The 15,801-nt window shown below is 32.1% G+C and overlaps 2 protein-coding genes across 2 annotated transcripts; both read left to right on the top strand.

The window, feature by feature from the left end:
• The first annotated feature begins 282 nt into the window (after positions 1 to 282).
• On the top strand, positions 283 to 7,896 carry LOC114307636 (initiation factor 4A-like protein). Its single transcript, XM_028253040.2, has 7 exons — positions 283 to 751; positions 869 to 917; positions 1,146 to 1,283; positions 4,455 to 4,688; positions 6,288 to 6,327; positions 6,417 to 6,514; positions 7,665 to 7,896. Exons 1-7 carry the CDS (start codon positions 693 to 695, stop codon positions 7,680 to 7,682), a joined length of 636 nt encoding a protein of 211 aa, XP_028108841.1. The 5' UTR covers positions 283 to 692; the 3' UTR covers positions 7,683 to 7,896.
• A 4,115-nt stretch (positions 7,897 to 12,011) lies between these two features.
• Positions 12,012 to 13,196, top strand: LOC114307609 (calmodulin-like protein 30). Its single transcript, XM_028253004.2, has 2 exons — positions 12,012 to 12,388; positions 12,688 to 13,196. Exons 1-2 carry the CDS (start codon positions 12,116 to 12,118, stop codon positions 12,979 to 12,981), a joined length of 567 nt encoding a protein of 188 aa, XP_028108805.1. The 5' UTR covers positions 12,012 to 12,115; the 3' UTR covers positions 12,982 to 13,196.
• The last annotated feature ends 2,605 nt before the right edge of the window (positions 13,197 to 15,801 follow it).

Genomic DNA, 15,801 nt, shown 5'->3' with positions numbered 1-15,801 from the left:
TTCCAGATTTTCAGTCTTGAGACAAGGCTTTTTGAAGGAGGAGGGAATGTTATGAACAAGTTAATTGGGAAGGCTATTCTTGTAATCCTACCTATATTTACGAGGCTATTCTTGTAATTTCAATTGTTGAATCTGTTAGGTTACAATTACTGAATCTATTAGGTTAGGAGTTGGTTATGTGTATAAATATAGAAGGGAATACATTGTCCAATTCATTCATTGTATTATTTTGTAACTAGTCGTTGGGTTGGAATAAGAGGACCAATAAACTATTTTCCTTCTATATTTCTTCTTTTTCCATTTCTAGTCATTACACAAATAAATTATTATGTAATCATTTAAGAGATAAAAATGATATTTTATCAATTATTATTAACATGAAAAGAAAAAAACGAGTGAAAAATTAACATGTGTATTGTAAAAATATTCCTCAATTGAATTCATAATAAAATGAAAAAGTTTAAAATTACAAGTTTTGATTTATTATAAGGTCAAATTATAATATATACTGAGGAATAATTCACAATGTTAATTATTAAAATCAATCAATAATTTAAGGACTAAAAAATGAAACAATTTGAGGAGGCAAAGTAATTTTGCCGAAAAAGAAAGAAAGAAAGAAAGAACGAAAAAAAAAAGTCCGAGAAAGTTTGCACTTCGCAGCGACTGCGGAGAGGGAGAGAGCTTCTCATATGGCGACGGACGTACTCGAAGCCCCTTCGCCTACATCTCAGTCGCCTTCCCATTACAGGTCTTCACTCTCTCTTTCTCTCTCTCTCTCTCTCTATCTATATATTGTTGCACTTGTGTCGTGTATTTGTATAGATCAAGTATAAATTTTTAATTTTTTCATGTATATATGTTGCAGTCAATTACGGCACTTTTACCTTGCAGTTGACAGACTCCAATTCAAGATGGTCTCTCTCTCTCTCTCTCTACTCTCAATTTCACTTCCAATTGTTAACAAATTATACCTTGTGTATAGCTACTTTTCAATTTTCAATTTTTTTTTTTTTTTTAAAGTTGTTGAAATCAGACTCTAGTTCAATATGGTCACTATCTACTCTCAATTCCACTTCGAATTGTTAACAAATTGTGATTTTTGTATTATTTTATTTGGTTTTTAAAGTCCTTGAAATTGGCAGGAGATGTTGGTTGATCTGCTGGGGATGGCGGGTCGCCGCCCGTGCCTGCCAATGGTGGTTTGCTGCAGCACGCGTGACGAGCTTGATGCTGTCTGCTCCGCTGTCTCAAACCTATCCTACATTTCTATAGACTCTTTGGTACTTCTTGATTTCTCATTCATTATGTTCTTCTATGCTTGTTTTGTACATGAAAATGGTATTTGATTGTTTGAAATGGTATAAAGACCATTTTAAGTGGCTTTTCATTTTAAATATTTTTGTGATATAAGGATTTTTAATTTTGATTACTAGTAGGCTCTTCTGCATTACAAAGTGCAGTTAATAAGAAATCCATTGAATATATATTTTAAACATAAGAACTTAACGAGGTTATTATAAAAAAGGATGAATGTTAGGTTTGTACTTAGTATACTACTTGCATTCTTGATTGAGAGGGATCTACATAAGGGGTAAATATTGCTCTTTTATCTTATGTTTTATTAAAAATCAAATGATAAACATATTTTGTATGCAGAACTTGAAGTCACTGTCATTCATTCAACCTGGCTGACAATTGCATGTCACTCAATATGTTAATTGGTGTTTTGTATCTGTTTGTTCATACGTTGATTATTTGCTATATGCATTTGAATGGCCCATTGATATTCTATTTCTTGGTGTTGAGACAAATTTTCATCCCAAAATGTTGGTAAATGTCGAAATAACTTGGCGTCGTATTTATATCCCATCCTATGGATGCAGTTATTATGCGATGTTCAATTCTTTCATGTCACGTGTTTATCTAGGGCATGTAGTATGACACTCTTATATATACATTATACATAGTATATATATATGGTATTGAACTTCGTAAGCACAAACTAGGTCATATAACAATCACCATATAGTGGTTTCTTTTTTGGAGTGGTTTCCTTGAGCTATTTGTATGTTTACTAGACTCTTGAAGCTATGGAGGAGACGAAGAGTTAGGTGCGACATGGAAATGAGGAGGCTCAAGGGATGCGGTTTATGGTCTATTAGTGGCTCTCCAAGCTTCAGTAATGATTGAAACCAATAAAGTTAGTGTATCTGAACTTGCAAGATACAACTTGGTTGTGAGCCCTCTAGAAAATTAAATGAGTGCAATCGAGTTGATATAGGACCCAAGAGAAGATAATTGATTACTACAAGAAGTAATAAGTCTTGTTGGGAGCATTTGATTTTGATATTGTTTTACTTTTATCTCTTTCTTCTCCTTTGTCCTTTCTTATTTTTCCTTCATCTATTTTATCTCTTTCATCTCAATCACACGAAACAAATCAGCTTATTATTGTACCCATTGCATGTTTCAAGAAATTCTCAAGAAGTCAGGTTACATTAGTTTGGTGTTAGAGCAAAAGATCCTTCAAAGGAACAAAGTTGATGCAAAAATCTTCTAAATATTGAATATGGGGGGAAAATAAGGTCAAATTTTATCAAACAAAAGGGGATTAATGCTATTAAAGGCTTAAATTGATGTAAAACCCATGAGAAGATGATAATTGATAACCAATATTAAGTAAGTAGTCTTGTTAGAGACTTAAATGCTTTAATTTTGGTGGTATTAAGTTACTATGTTGGGTAGACTTAATTGTAGAGGAAATCTATGTATTTTGAGGATTTTATAGAAGTCTATATATAGTCCTATTGGTGTAAGATGAATTTAGCTTCACAGGATGAAAACAAATTGAATAAATATTTAGAAGAATCACTCTCTCTCTCTCTCTCTGTCTCTCTGAGTGCATCTCATGGTCACTACTTTTTAAAATCAGGATCCTAAGTTTGATTGAGGGGTTGGGTGGGTTGGTGGTTTCTACAAGATTTAGATTGTAGGATTGATTAAGGATCATGACATTTTACTAGAAAAAGAAAAATTGGCTATTCAATAGTCTATAAATTTAATATTTGTGGTATAATGAAAAAATCAAATGAGAAAAATTCCTAAAACTATATGAGAGATAGCAATATGTTTTCCAAAATGTTTCTTCACAATAATAGTTTAGAGTTCCCTCATCCTCTTGTTTTGTCAATTAAAACTATATGGTGTGAAAACAACAAACAAGGAGATATCCTCTTGAATGTTCTTAGTAAGTTTATCCACAATTAATGCAAAAAGATAAGGAGAAAAAATTGGCATTTGGATCACCCTAAAATAAAAGAGAAGAAGAATATGATGAGCGCCTATCATCTTCCCAGAAGGTCTATTCTAGCCACCTCATCAACAACTCTCCACAGATCATACCTGGAAAATGGACTGGAGAGGGAGATGAAGATGCTTGAGTCGGAGGAATGTTTGAATATCTATTGCCTTAAATTTGATTTCCTTAGCCTATTTGGCTTAACACGTGTTATTTTAATTTGGTTTGGGACAAATATGAAAACAACAAAAACAAAAACAAAAACAATGCCCAAATAGTATACATTAATGTGTGTTTGGGAGGGGAAAGATTGGGTACACGCTTAACATTTGGCATAATGCACAAAGTGGTTGCCCCAAGACTTGAATCTATAATAACCTTTTACCATTGAACAAGACTTAAAAATTTGATGGGGTGCGATTGGGTTTCCATTATCGAACACAAACTTGCCCAAATCCATATAAGATCCTAACTTCCAGTGATTTTCTAAACTATTTGAAATGATTTTGCCCAGATGGATTGTAGGATCCTATGATAAGGTTGGGATTTTGACAAACATTGCTAGCAAGCACTAAGCAGTACTGGGGGTGCCCTAGCATTACTCTTAATCTGGGCATACATCAAGCACAGAGGTGCTGCCAAAATATACTCCCAAAGGGAAGCCTCTACTAAGATAATGACCCCATTGCTGGAGGTTTCCCCATAAGGTAGTGTTGGGGAGAAGCTCCTTGGCACCTCTCAAAAAGTTTGTATTTAAGTAATTATGGTCAGGTTTAAGAAACTATGGTCTACGGAAGGAAAACAGAATTCAACAATACCATCATGTACGTGGAAGAACTAAACACATCATGAAGATTGCACGAGAGCAATATAGGGCTTTGGATTTTGGGTTTCTTAATTACATCCACAGGGTTGGTGTGTGTTGGCAAATGATATATTCAATCTAAATTATTATTCTGTGATGTTTCTTCTAGAGAAAAACTAACCACCTTTCTTTTAGCTTAATTGATGTAAAAATGTAGATACCTGCCCTACTGTATTTTGTTATTTATTAAAAATGGATGTAAAAATATAGGTTTTCAGGCTCGTGTTTTCATTTTCTATGAATAAACCAAAGCTAATTCAGTATGCAAACCTTTTGCTCTTCTCCCAGTACAGCGATCTGGCCGAAGCAGAACGTGCATTGATTTTAGAGAAATTCCGGCAAGCGACAATGAGCTGGAATCAAATTGCCACTTGTCAGCCTGGAGATGACAGTGAATTCGGGAAAGAAGAACAGAAGTCTCACTTGATAGTTGTGACAGATGCTTGCCTTCCACATCTTGCTTCAGGGGAGTCACCTATTGCTGCTCGTGTTTTGATAAATTATGAATTACCAACAAAGAAGGTAGGTTTAGTTTCTTCCTTCAGGGTTTATGTGCGCCTCAATACCATTCATTCATTTGTATGATTTGAATTTGTTTGTGCAGTGTCTGGTGAGATAATTGGTGTATTTGACAAACATTTTAGTCACATAAGATCGTTGTGCCATTATGTTGTAAGTTGATGACGACCACTTTGTATTCCCAATTTAATCTAACAATTGGATCATTAAATACTTACAAGCATTTAAGTATTTTGGAATATTTATGTGTAATGTAATAAAAATTTTAAATACAGACAAGACAACTGAAAAGAGATGGTGACAAGGTTGCTAAAGCAACCGGGATTATAACAATCAAAAACAAAAAAGAAAAAGAAAAAGCAACCAGAATTGGCTTGAACATTGGTTGGACAATGACTGGAGCTATGATACCTGAGGATGACTTGGTTCACCTGAATTGTATTAGCATATACTATTTACTTGTATCGTAGGCTATTTAATAGTTGGTAACATATGTTTCTTTGCATTTGGTAAACCAGTTTGTTTGTCTGAGTTGTCCACGATGTGTGGTATTTCTAAGCAAATCTTGGTTTATCTATTGATATACCGTAAATGTACTTCTAGATTATTTGATTGTAGTAATAATGATTTGGCTACTATGGACACATTTGGTTAAAGTTGAGGAGCCCCAGGCCAAAGTCAACGTTTGGGGAAAACATGATGGATACAATTAATGAATTAATGCAACTTGTGACCCATTGGAAACTAAAATAGTAACTTGCTCATTTAGCCATAATGGTTGTCAGTCGGTTTTGTTGAGTTGCAATGTTTTAGTGAAACAGAAGGGTGAAACAGAAAAGACTGAGATGCTCTTTCACTGTACAACATGATACTTCAAAACTTGCATACCATGATAGTTCAGTTGAATTTGTCAGTAGAAGAAAAGCTGATTCTAAAATGCATCTCTGAAGTTCTCTTGTTCTGCTATTTATAGCCATTTTTGTTCAATGACTCATTACATTTTGAGCAAACCAAACCAAACTAAGCCTTGTGTCCCACTCAAGTGGGGTCGGAAACATCAATCTTTTTCGTCATTTTACTCAGTCAAAGGCTATATGCTTAGTCAAATTAAGTAAATTCAAAGGATATATGCTCAATTAAATTAAATAAATTCGTATAATTTTTTGTTACTACTCAGTACATTGTGAACGTTTTTCAAAAACTAAAGATTATTTCCTATTGTTAGTAGGCTTTGCTAAGAAGAATTTACCTGGTGGATACTCTGACTCCATTATAGTTTCATCTGATTTACAACTTGGAAGAGGTAAATGAGGGAAAAAGAATCTGATGGCCCGAATCTATATTTCTCATCTTCAGGAGTAATTTTCCTTTGAGCCAATATGGAGACATCTTACTGTTTCATATTGGTGTATGCCACCATTGCCTGCTTAGCATAAAATACTGTGCTAGGATTCAGTTCTGCTTATTAATGCTAAAAGTCATCTTAAATCTTCCTCTTATGTGATGCTTGAACTCAAGTTTTGTTCATGAGCATGAATCTTTCTTTTCTTCTTGTTGCCATTTTTCCCCTAGATTCTCGTTAATGTTGGTGTTTGCTTGCAGGAAACATATTCAAGGCGCATGGCAACTTGTTTGGCGGCAGGTTTTTTCTTCAATGCAATAACACTTCCTGGTCATACATTTTAACACAATTATGTTTTTTTTCACACAATTCTGGATGAATATACACAGATGGGATTGTTATTAACACAGTTGTTGGGGGAGAGGTGGTGACTTTAAAAAGCATTGAAGAAAGCAGCAGCCTTGTCATAGCCGAGATGCCCATAAATGTAAGTTTGCATGTTGTTGCATCCTTGCACAGTATGAGGGGTCTTTGACCTAATTCTTTTTTTCTTTTCTTTTATTTTTATTTTTAGGGAAAATTATTTATAAGTCCTATTAGGGAGACTTATGCTACATATGGTCTTACTAAAAAACTTATGTTCTCATAAGTCCTGTGTGAAGTTTGTTGACACATTTACCCTCAATATTAGTTGTTAATATCATGAACAATGGAAAAACCATATATAGGAAATTGAATGTTACCATAGATTAAGTTTGCGAGACGTAACGTGACATCTACATAAACGTAACGTAACGTGTCACGTTATGTTTCGCAAACTTACTAGGTTTTTGATTTTTTAAATTGAATGTGAAAATGTTACTTGTTCGTGTATTTTGAAATTCACATTCATATAGATATAATCTATGGTAACATTCAGGAAATTGAATGTTACCATAGATTAAGTTTGCGAAACGTAACGTGACACCTACATAAACGTAACGTCACACCTACATATACGTAACGTAACGTGTCACGTTACGTTTTGCAAACTTACTAGGTTTTTGATTTTTTAAATTCAATTTCCTATATATAGTTTTGCCATTATAGTGTATAATAGTATATTAATACCATTTATTTACAACTCATAGGATCTTGTGGAATACATTCCTGTCTAAATAGGACTTGAAACTCTATAAGAAAAAATTACACAAGACTTAACATAGCATAAGTGTCCAAAATAGGACTTATAAATAAGTCTCTCTTATTTTTAAATTCAAAATTAAATAATTAGTGTACAAATAAACTTATTTTCCATTCTATGTTAAAGGGTGGTTGGAATGATTGCAAATCTTGTTTTTTATTTAATGCAAAACACTATTGGAACTGCAAAATTTTCTCAAGTGTGTGCACTCAAGTAAAAATCATTATTTGCACTCTAGCCACATTTTAATGTAGAATGGGAAATAAGTCTGTCTGTACACTAATTGTTTAATTTTGGATTATAAAAAACGTAATCAGATCAAACAACCTAATATGAGCCTGTGAGATGACATGTATTTCATTCAAGAAATAAAAGGCTGAAGGCATTATGCAGGATAGCGATTACTAATATCCATCAAATTGAACCTTTTTTTTGATATGTGGTTGTGATGCAGATCTTTGAAATGTTGTGAAAATCTTGATCTCTCGGAACTTAAGAAGATATACATGAGAAGACTTTGTCAATTTTACTCATATCCAGTGGATGAGGTATCGACTCTCTCTGGGTTTATAGATTGTGCAATCTTTTACATTTTATTTGTACAGATTTCATTTGTAAGGACTCTTAAACGCTTTGGTAAGAAAAATGACTTGATCTTGCTCAAACTACTTGATGCAAGGTTCCAATAGTTCTTTTCCTCTTTCTCCGTCTTTTTAGCCAAAATCAGAGTTAGGTTTTGTTCTGTATAAGGTTTAGGTTTTCAATTTTTCGGGAACCTCACATTTGGTAATAGTATATAGGCTTCTAGTGGGGACAAGTATGAGTCATGACGGTGAATGTGCTTCATTCCAGCTGGAATGAATTTCACCGAAGCCAAATTTCAAACAGTAAAACTACTCATGCGACCTTTTTGCACACTAAAACAGACATTAAAACCTCGGAACTTAGCAGCTATGAATAATTATACTGTAGGCACATTGGAACTTGCTTCACATGTTTCATGTCACGTCGGTGTCAATAGGCCTAAAGGAGTGAAATTGGTTGCAACCCTGATTACTAGGGGTGGGTATCAGCCCGCAGCTCGTCCATGAAACTTATTTTTTGTGAATTTGAGTGGGATATTTTGGCATGTAGAGTTGTCCGGGTTAATATTTTGGGCTTGTTAATTTTCCAGCTGGGTTTGGGGATTTCGATTCATAACCTGGATTGCAAATTGTTTTTTTAGTTATCTTAGCAACTCAATTTAGGCCCAGTTCAATAAATGATTATGCATGTTCTCATTATTTTAACAGTAGTTTTATTTTTGAAATATGTTTTTATATTTTTAAAATTAAAATTTTTTCTTTAGAACTTTATTATTTATAATAATTTGACAATTATAATGAAATTAAATTTCTATATTTTAAGTTAAAAAGGAATAAACATCATAGTTTAAAAAGAATAAAGAATATTGTTGGACAAGTTTTATGAAAAATCGAAAAAAACATGAAAACAAAAAACTTGAAAATAATTTGGAAAAATAAAACCAAACAGAGTGAATATGTGATCTCTGGTTTTCCTATCTGGTGTGGATTAAGGAAAACCACCATGAACAAATTATATACTGAAATGCAATGTATCAGAATATCAAGAAAAGTATTCAAACTTAAATTTAATTTAAATTTAGGGTACTTAAAATGAATTTGATTTATATATTTTAAATTGAATTATAAGCGCGTTTGTTTATATATAAGAGTTGACAAATCCTATTCGGATTTCATTCCTTAATGCTTTCATTCTCTTTTCAGTTATTCCTTCTGACCTATTGAGTTGTGTTTGGTTTAAAGTTTTGAATAAAAATTTGTGGTGACAGTAGAGGGAAAGAGAGAGAGAGGGGGAAGAAGTGACGAAATTCAGTTTGTACTTTATTTACTTTTTTTTTTTCTTTTTCTTTTTTTACCTTCTACAAATTCGCTTAAATTTTTTAACTAAACACAATTTTAAAATTTTTTAACGAATAGCATCTTTTATCTTTCACTCTATGGATTTTGAACTGGGATAATACGCGTAAAGAATGTGTGGAAAAAGGCAAAAGCCGAATCAAGAAGTGGAAGTGCAACTTTGCCACCCTAGAATCCATTAATGGGTGAACATACTCTTTTGGTTTTTTTGGTTCACACTATATTTTTAGAGTTGGTTTGACAATTAAAATTTTAATGACTTTTACCAATATATATATATATATATATATAATCAAAAAGAATACATTTGCTTTTTGTAATGATTTTTTTAACTAATTTAACCACTTTCTAAATAAGTATTTACTGATTATTGGTAAGTTATGACTCAAGTCTATCTTAAGAAAACAGTTACAGATCTTCCGTGTTATGAGCCCGTGACTCATTTAAGTTTCTCAAGAGCTACCTTGACTTAGAGAATGACTCTTTTTCATACTACTATTCTCTATACAACTCCTTACTTTATTTTGTGGGTTCCATCTCAGGGCCACAATAATGATCTAAGCTGTTTATTTTGTTGGTTTAGTAGTAAAGATGAGTTATGTAAAAAAATTATTTCATCGAATATCACTAGATACATAAAAAATTAGATTTTGTTTAAAAAAAATAAAAATGAACGGCCACTATGAATATAAACTTTTTTTTTTTTTTTTGGTGAATAATATAAACTTAAATTGTTCATTCTATAAAACAAATACAATTTATTCATTTATTTGTCAATATTCAATAAATTTAATATTTTTTTGCATAGACGGTCTTCAGTACAAGTTTTATGAAATGCACGGATTAGATCATTGTTGTGGATCTAAAATAAGGCCTATAAAATTAAGTATGAAAGGATATGAAAGATAATAAATAGTATGGAGGGAAGCCATTCTCCTTGACTTCTCACCTATTCTTTTTAGCAAACAAATGGTAAACATATTTTCCAACATAGTATTCTATGTTTTTTCTATTTGGATAAATTACACTGATCTTTTCTGAAATTTGAAAAAGTTATAACAAATTTCATAATTTTGTTATAATTATATTGATCTCTCTTTAATAAGATTAAAGTGATCAAACTAATATAAATAGTTTGAATACACATGTATAAATAAGAAAAAATATATATGTTCTAATGTAAAAAAGATGATAATAATATTTTTATTCATATAATTAATTAATTATTGATGAAAAGGAAGTTAAGTGTTATATGATTTAAATCTTAATACAACCTAATGTAATCAAAATTGTGGAGCTTGTAATTAATGTAATTTACCTTATATTTTTAACTGTAAAATTATATTTTGAGATTTTTGTATTTTAAAAATTACATTATAACCTAGGATTGAAATGCATTGAAAATGAAGGAAGAAAAATCTTGGAAATGAAAGATGCTTGCTCATACATTCCCTCTCTTTCTCTCATTTTTTGTACTTGTGTTCATCAACTTAGAATGCCAAGGGTGATATAAAAAAAAAAAAAAAAAAAAAAAAACCGACGATAGAATGGAACTTCCTCAAAGTAGTACAAGGAAGTGCCTCAAGAATAAGAATACTAATTGTCATTATTATAACATCCACCTTACTTAGAATGAGAATATCTTGGAGTCCGTCCAACCATTTTCTTGAAGGGTAAATTAACTAGGTGGAATATGATGTTTTTAGAAAAAAGTTATTCAAAATGTCAATTGTTGTATCGGTAGTGCTACATACACTAATTAATATATATATTAGTGTACCAATTAGTGTTATATTATTATTACTGATCTCACCTATTATACAAATTATAAATACTCAAAATTTCATAAATTATGTTATATCATTTGTTAATATATTAGCTAGTATATTAATTGATAGATATAACATTATTTTTGTTGTATTGCCAAAGCCATGGCCTATAGTAAATATGATTGTTGTATCATGTGGTATAGCTATGAAGATGAGATATGACATAGACGTGTTGATATAGTAATTTTAATAAGGTTTTTTTTTTTTTTTTTTTTTTTTTTTTTTTTTTTTAATTTAGAGAGTTTATCATGGATTTTGTTTCGATAATTTGAACCGTTTATTTTGTAGAAATTTTTTGTATATTATTCGTTTGTATGATTTAAATTGTTTAAATTTTATGCTTATCCATCAAATTTATGATTTAACGAAATTGAATCACATGGAAAAAAATAAAAACTTTAGAAATTAAATAGATGAAATCAATAGTTTGAGGATGAAATAGAATAATAGGTGATAATTTAAAAGATGAAAATAAAATGGACTCAAAATATTAAATTCAAACACTTTTTAAGTAGTGTCCACATATATAGTGTCGTGTTTGACATAGATCCAACTTCTTCCTATCTTTTGAGCCAAAAAAAAAAAAAAAAAAACTTCTTCCCATCTTAGTTTGTGTGTATAGTTAGGCTAATCATTTTATATTAGTATTTTCAATGAGGCATTTTGGTTGAAAAATGTTATAGACTCTAAATTTTCTATTAAATGAATGATCAAAGCTCTTACACGAGTGTGTGATTCATAAAAGTGTCGACTCCACTCTCATATGAGACATTTAGTTATTTATTTGATAGAAAATTTGATATTCTTAACATTATTCATTTTGATTTGAGACATGTGTCTCATGACAATAAATATTGAATATAATAATGATATCATGTGTTAGAGTCCGATCATAAAGAGTATATAATTGAATTAGTAAAAAATAAAATTGTTCATTAAATTCTCTTTACGATTTTTTATTAACATAACATAAAATAATATTATCGTTACGGTGAATATTTATTGATTTAGTGGCCACCGAATATTTTTCAACTCTTATATATAGAAGAAGTTGGGTATTTCAGTTTGGATCATCATCATCATCAACTCTTTGCAAACCTATTGCTTACAAGCATCACCCAAACTAAGCACCAACAATGTCGAAAATGAGTTTTCCCAGTTTCAAACATGGAAGTTCAAGAAAACCCTCTCTAAAACAACCCCAACTGAGCCTCCCCAAAGCCCAACAGCAAAAGACCAATTTACCCTCCACCGGAATTTTCCAGCCAAACACGGCCGAAATGAAACAAGTTTTTGACAAATTTGACTCCAACAAGGACGGAAAAATCTCCCGGGAAGAGTACAAGCTAGCACTACGAGCCATGGGCAAAATTGGAAATGCAGAAAATGAGGTGGCCAAGGCCTTTCAGGTACTATTTTTTATTTACAGCCAATAAGTAGGTGTTTAGCATGCGTTAAAAAAGTATATTTTTTTTATATACATATACTCATTTGCGTCACATGAATCAACATCTCTTTTCTATTTTGTTATCCACTTTCTTTACTTTTTTACATTTTTTTTATTTATAAAAAGTAAAAAAATACACTTATTTAGAACATTCCAAACTATGCAAATATCTGACTACGCCTATCTGTGCAACACTTTCTTCGTAATGTACAAGTATTACAAGGCATATTATGGGTGTAAATAGAAGTTCCCGCGTTTCAGGTCCTCGATTCAGATGGAGATGGGTTCATAGACTTCAAAGAGTTCATGGAGGTACATAAAATGGGAGGAGGAGTGAATATGAACGAGATTCAGAGTGCTTTTGGCGTGTTTGATTTGGATGGTGATGGGAAGATAAGTGCAGCAGAGTTGTTGGAGGTTCTAAGGCGGCTTGGGGAGCGGTGCAGCCTTGAGACTTGCCGGAAAATGGTGAAAGGGGTGGATAGGGATGGAGACGGGCTGGTTGACATGGATGAGTTTATGACCATGATGACACGCACCTTGAAATTCTCTTAAGAGGTTAATGGAAAATAGATTTTTTCTTAAACTTTATTTTCATTTTATCTTAATAACGTAAATCTCACTATCTTTATTTATTTATTTATTTTGATATGCAAAAGTTGTTAAATTAGAACTCTTACTATCATTATAATAAAATCTAGTGAGAAATCTGTATACTTTTATTATATTATGATAATATGATGCAGCTTGAAGCTGGCTCCTTTTACACATTTTTTTCCCCCTCCTTCTCTTTAATTTAAGGGATCTGTAAATGACTTTGTATTTGGGCATTTGATAAAAGCCAAAGAATATTAAGAAAATTAAAATTTTAATTAATAATACTGCATTTACTAAAGTTCTATTTGTATTTTGTTTATCATCTTATTTGTCAATAAAATATTGGTATAATGGATCCCCTATAAATATATATCTCTAATACAGTATTGACAATTAAATTGTCAGAAAATGATAATCCTCTAGGTTTGGCATAACCTATATAATCCATCTTTTTATCTTTTTATCTTTTTTCTATCACATCACCTCTCTACTTTTCTGCACATCTTTTCGTAAAAAGACAAAAAGTGCACTTTTTTAGGACACCCCAAACCAAAAGTAGACATTTTCACGTTTTGGACAAGTGCAAATATAATTACCAATTGCCAAAGAGTAATGCTACAATGACAATTTCATTTTATCATATTTATGGATTGTTCGAGATAATTTAAATAAGTATATTTTTTAATTTTTTATGAAAAAATGTGTAGAAAAATAAGGAGGTAATGTGATCCAAATAAGTACATTTATTTAGGAAATGCCAAACAAGCTATTAATGTACAATTTGGCCATTAATATCTAATTAATAGATTGTTAGAGAAAATATGTGATTCCTCATAATTAAATCAATCAATGGGAATAAAAACTAATACGAAAAAATTAAATCAAAGGCAGCACAATAATTTTTACGTGGTTCCCTCAATGTAAGGTACGTCCACGGGATCGAAATCCGATTCCACTATCAACCAAATAGTTTCCAAACGATTACAAACGAGACACAAATAGTCTCACAAACCACCCTTAGGTGAATTTCAAATAATCAAAAATAAACAAGAAGAAAAACCTCACCAAATAGATGAACAAAAATCTTCACCACAGCTTTTTGAAGCATAACCAAATCAAGCACAAAGTTTGACCAAACTTAGCCACCAATGAAAATACACCCACCACCAAGCTTGGGAACACACCAATTAATAATGGAGTAAAAACAATATCACGCAACATGAACTCACCGAATAATACCCGAGTACTATCCCACCAAAGAGTAAATCACTACTGCTGCTAATCTTCTTTTTCCGAAGGACTAAAACAATATATATATATATATATATATTATTGAATCTTAGGTTTTTATCAAAATCTTAATTGTTACCAAACTGAATTAGGTCTCAAAAAAATTAGATATAATATATATAAAATATATTATACCCAAACCAAACCAAACCAAACCAAATTAATATTCTTTTAACAAACCAATTGGGTCTCAAACTCCAATAAGAAGATATACCCCAACAATTCTCTCCCTATCGACTTAGGTGGAGATATCAATGTCACGACCCAAACTCGCCCCTATGGGTTTAGCACCGTAACCGGCCAGTAATCTATGATTACCGAAGGCCTGCTTAACAGTAATGACAGTAATACAGAGTAAAAGGGCTGGCGGAAGCCAAAACAGTAAATAAAAGGTGTCCAATGAGCTGTGACAGTCTGAATGCAAAAAGACTTTTATGAACAAGTCACATTCGTAACCAAAACACATTTATATACCAGATATACATGCATACAAGTTAGGGATTCAATCCCTATTCTATAACTGTACAGTAGGAGTCTATAACATCTATTACAAAACAGAAACAGAAGGGTGAATTCGAACACCCCAAAAACAGCCGTAGCTTGAACGGACTTGGAACCTCGAGGTGAGGCACAGAGGTTGGCTTGATAAAACAAGAGCTAACCCAACGCTTCTAGCTCCGGTCTAGTGCTTGGACACCTACATATATATATATATATATAAACAGTGAGCTAAAGCCCAGTGAATAACAGTTATGTAAAGAGGTTAATAATGAATGTCCTTTCAGTAATTAAACAGTCATATCAGTCATTTAGAAACCATAGCAGTCATATGTGGTACATCCCATAGTAAAACAGTATAGTAGGTCTTAACAGACCGAACAGTCAGTTGATGGCCATCATAACAGTAAACAGTAGTGGTTCCAAACATAGGAACCGACAGAGATCTCTGTAACAGTAACAGTAACAGTAACAGTAACAGTAACAGTCAGTTGTTATGGATGCCACGAGTACAGTTTATAAATTAGGACAAACATTCATTCAGTAAACAATATCATTTCAGAAAGCAGTACAATTAATCATTCAGAAAATAATAATAATTGAACATAGCTTTACAATATTGTTACTCACAGAGCACTGGGCTACAAATAGGTCAACGAGCGTCCCCGGATGCCAACCCTATATAGTTACAGAATGAACACACACTAAGTTACACACTAGGGAATCAATAACTTAGCCCCTTAACTTGACTTGGTGTGGTTCTATATCAATATCCTCATTAAGATGCCTTAAACTTGGCCTAGGAATGCTTAGGATGGAATGAGGATGCAAAAATGTACTTTAAAACACTTTTCAAAATTTGCTGAAACAGGGGTCCACGCCCGAGCGTGAATTCTACGCTCGAGCGGACATGCAGACAAAGGAGCTCCGCTCGAGCGTGACTTCCTACGCTCGAGCGGACTGCAAACTTCATGAAAAGTACTGGATGCA

This window comes from Camellia sinensis, chromosome 4 (assembly GCF_055761805.1).
Source record: "Camellia sinensis isolate YWXY chromosome 4, ASM5576180v1, whole genome shotgun sequence".
Classification (NCBI taxonomy): Eukaryota; Viridiplantae; Streptophyta; class Magnoliopsida; order Ericales; family Theaceae; genus Camellia; species Camellia sinensis.
This window is presented reverse-complemented; position numbering and strand designations above follow the sequence as displayed.

Coding starts and splice junctions, on each gene's coding strand:
- LOC114307609 (XM_028253004.2), top strand. CDS start 12,116: ATGTCGAAAATGAGTTTTCCCAGTTTCAAACATGGAAGTTCAAGAAAA. Junction 12,389..12,687: donor AGGTGGCCAAGGCCTTTCAG/GTACTATTTTTT, acceptor CCCGCGTTTCAG/GTCCTCGATTCAGATGGAGA.
- LOC114307636 (XM_028253040.2), top strand. CDS start 693: ATGGCGACGGACGTACTCGAAGCCCCTTCGCCTACATCTCAGTCGCCT. Junction 752..868: donor CAGTCGCCTTCCCATTACAG/GTCTTCACTCTC, acceptor TATATGTTGCAG/TCAATTACGGCACTTTTACC. Junction 4,689..6,287: donor ATGAATTACCAACAAAGAAG/GTAGGTTTAGTT, acceptor GTTTGCTTGCAG/GAAACATATTCAAGGCGCAT.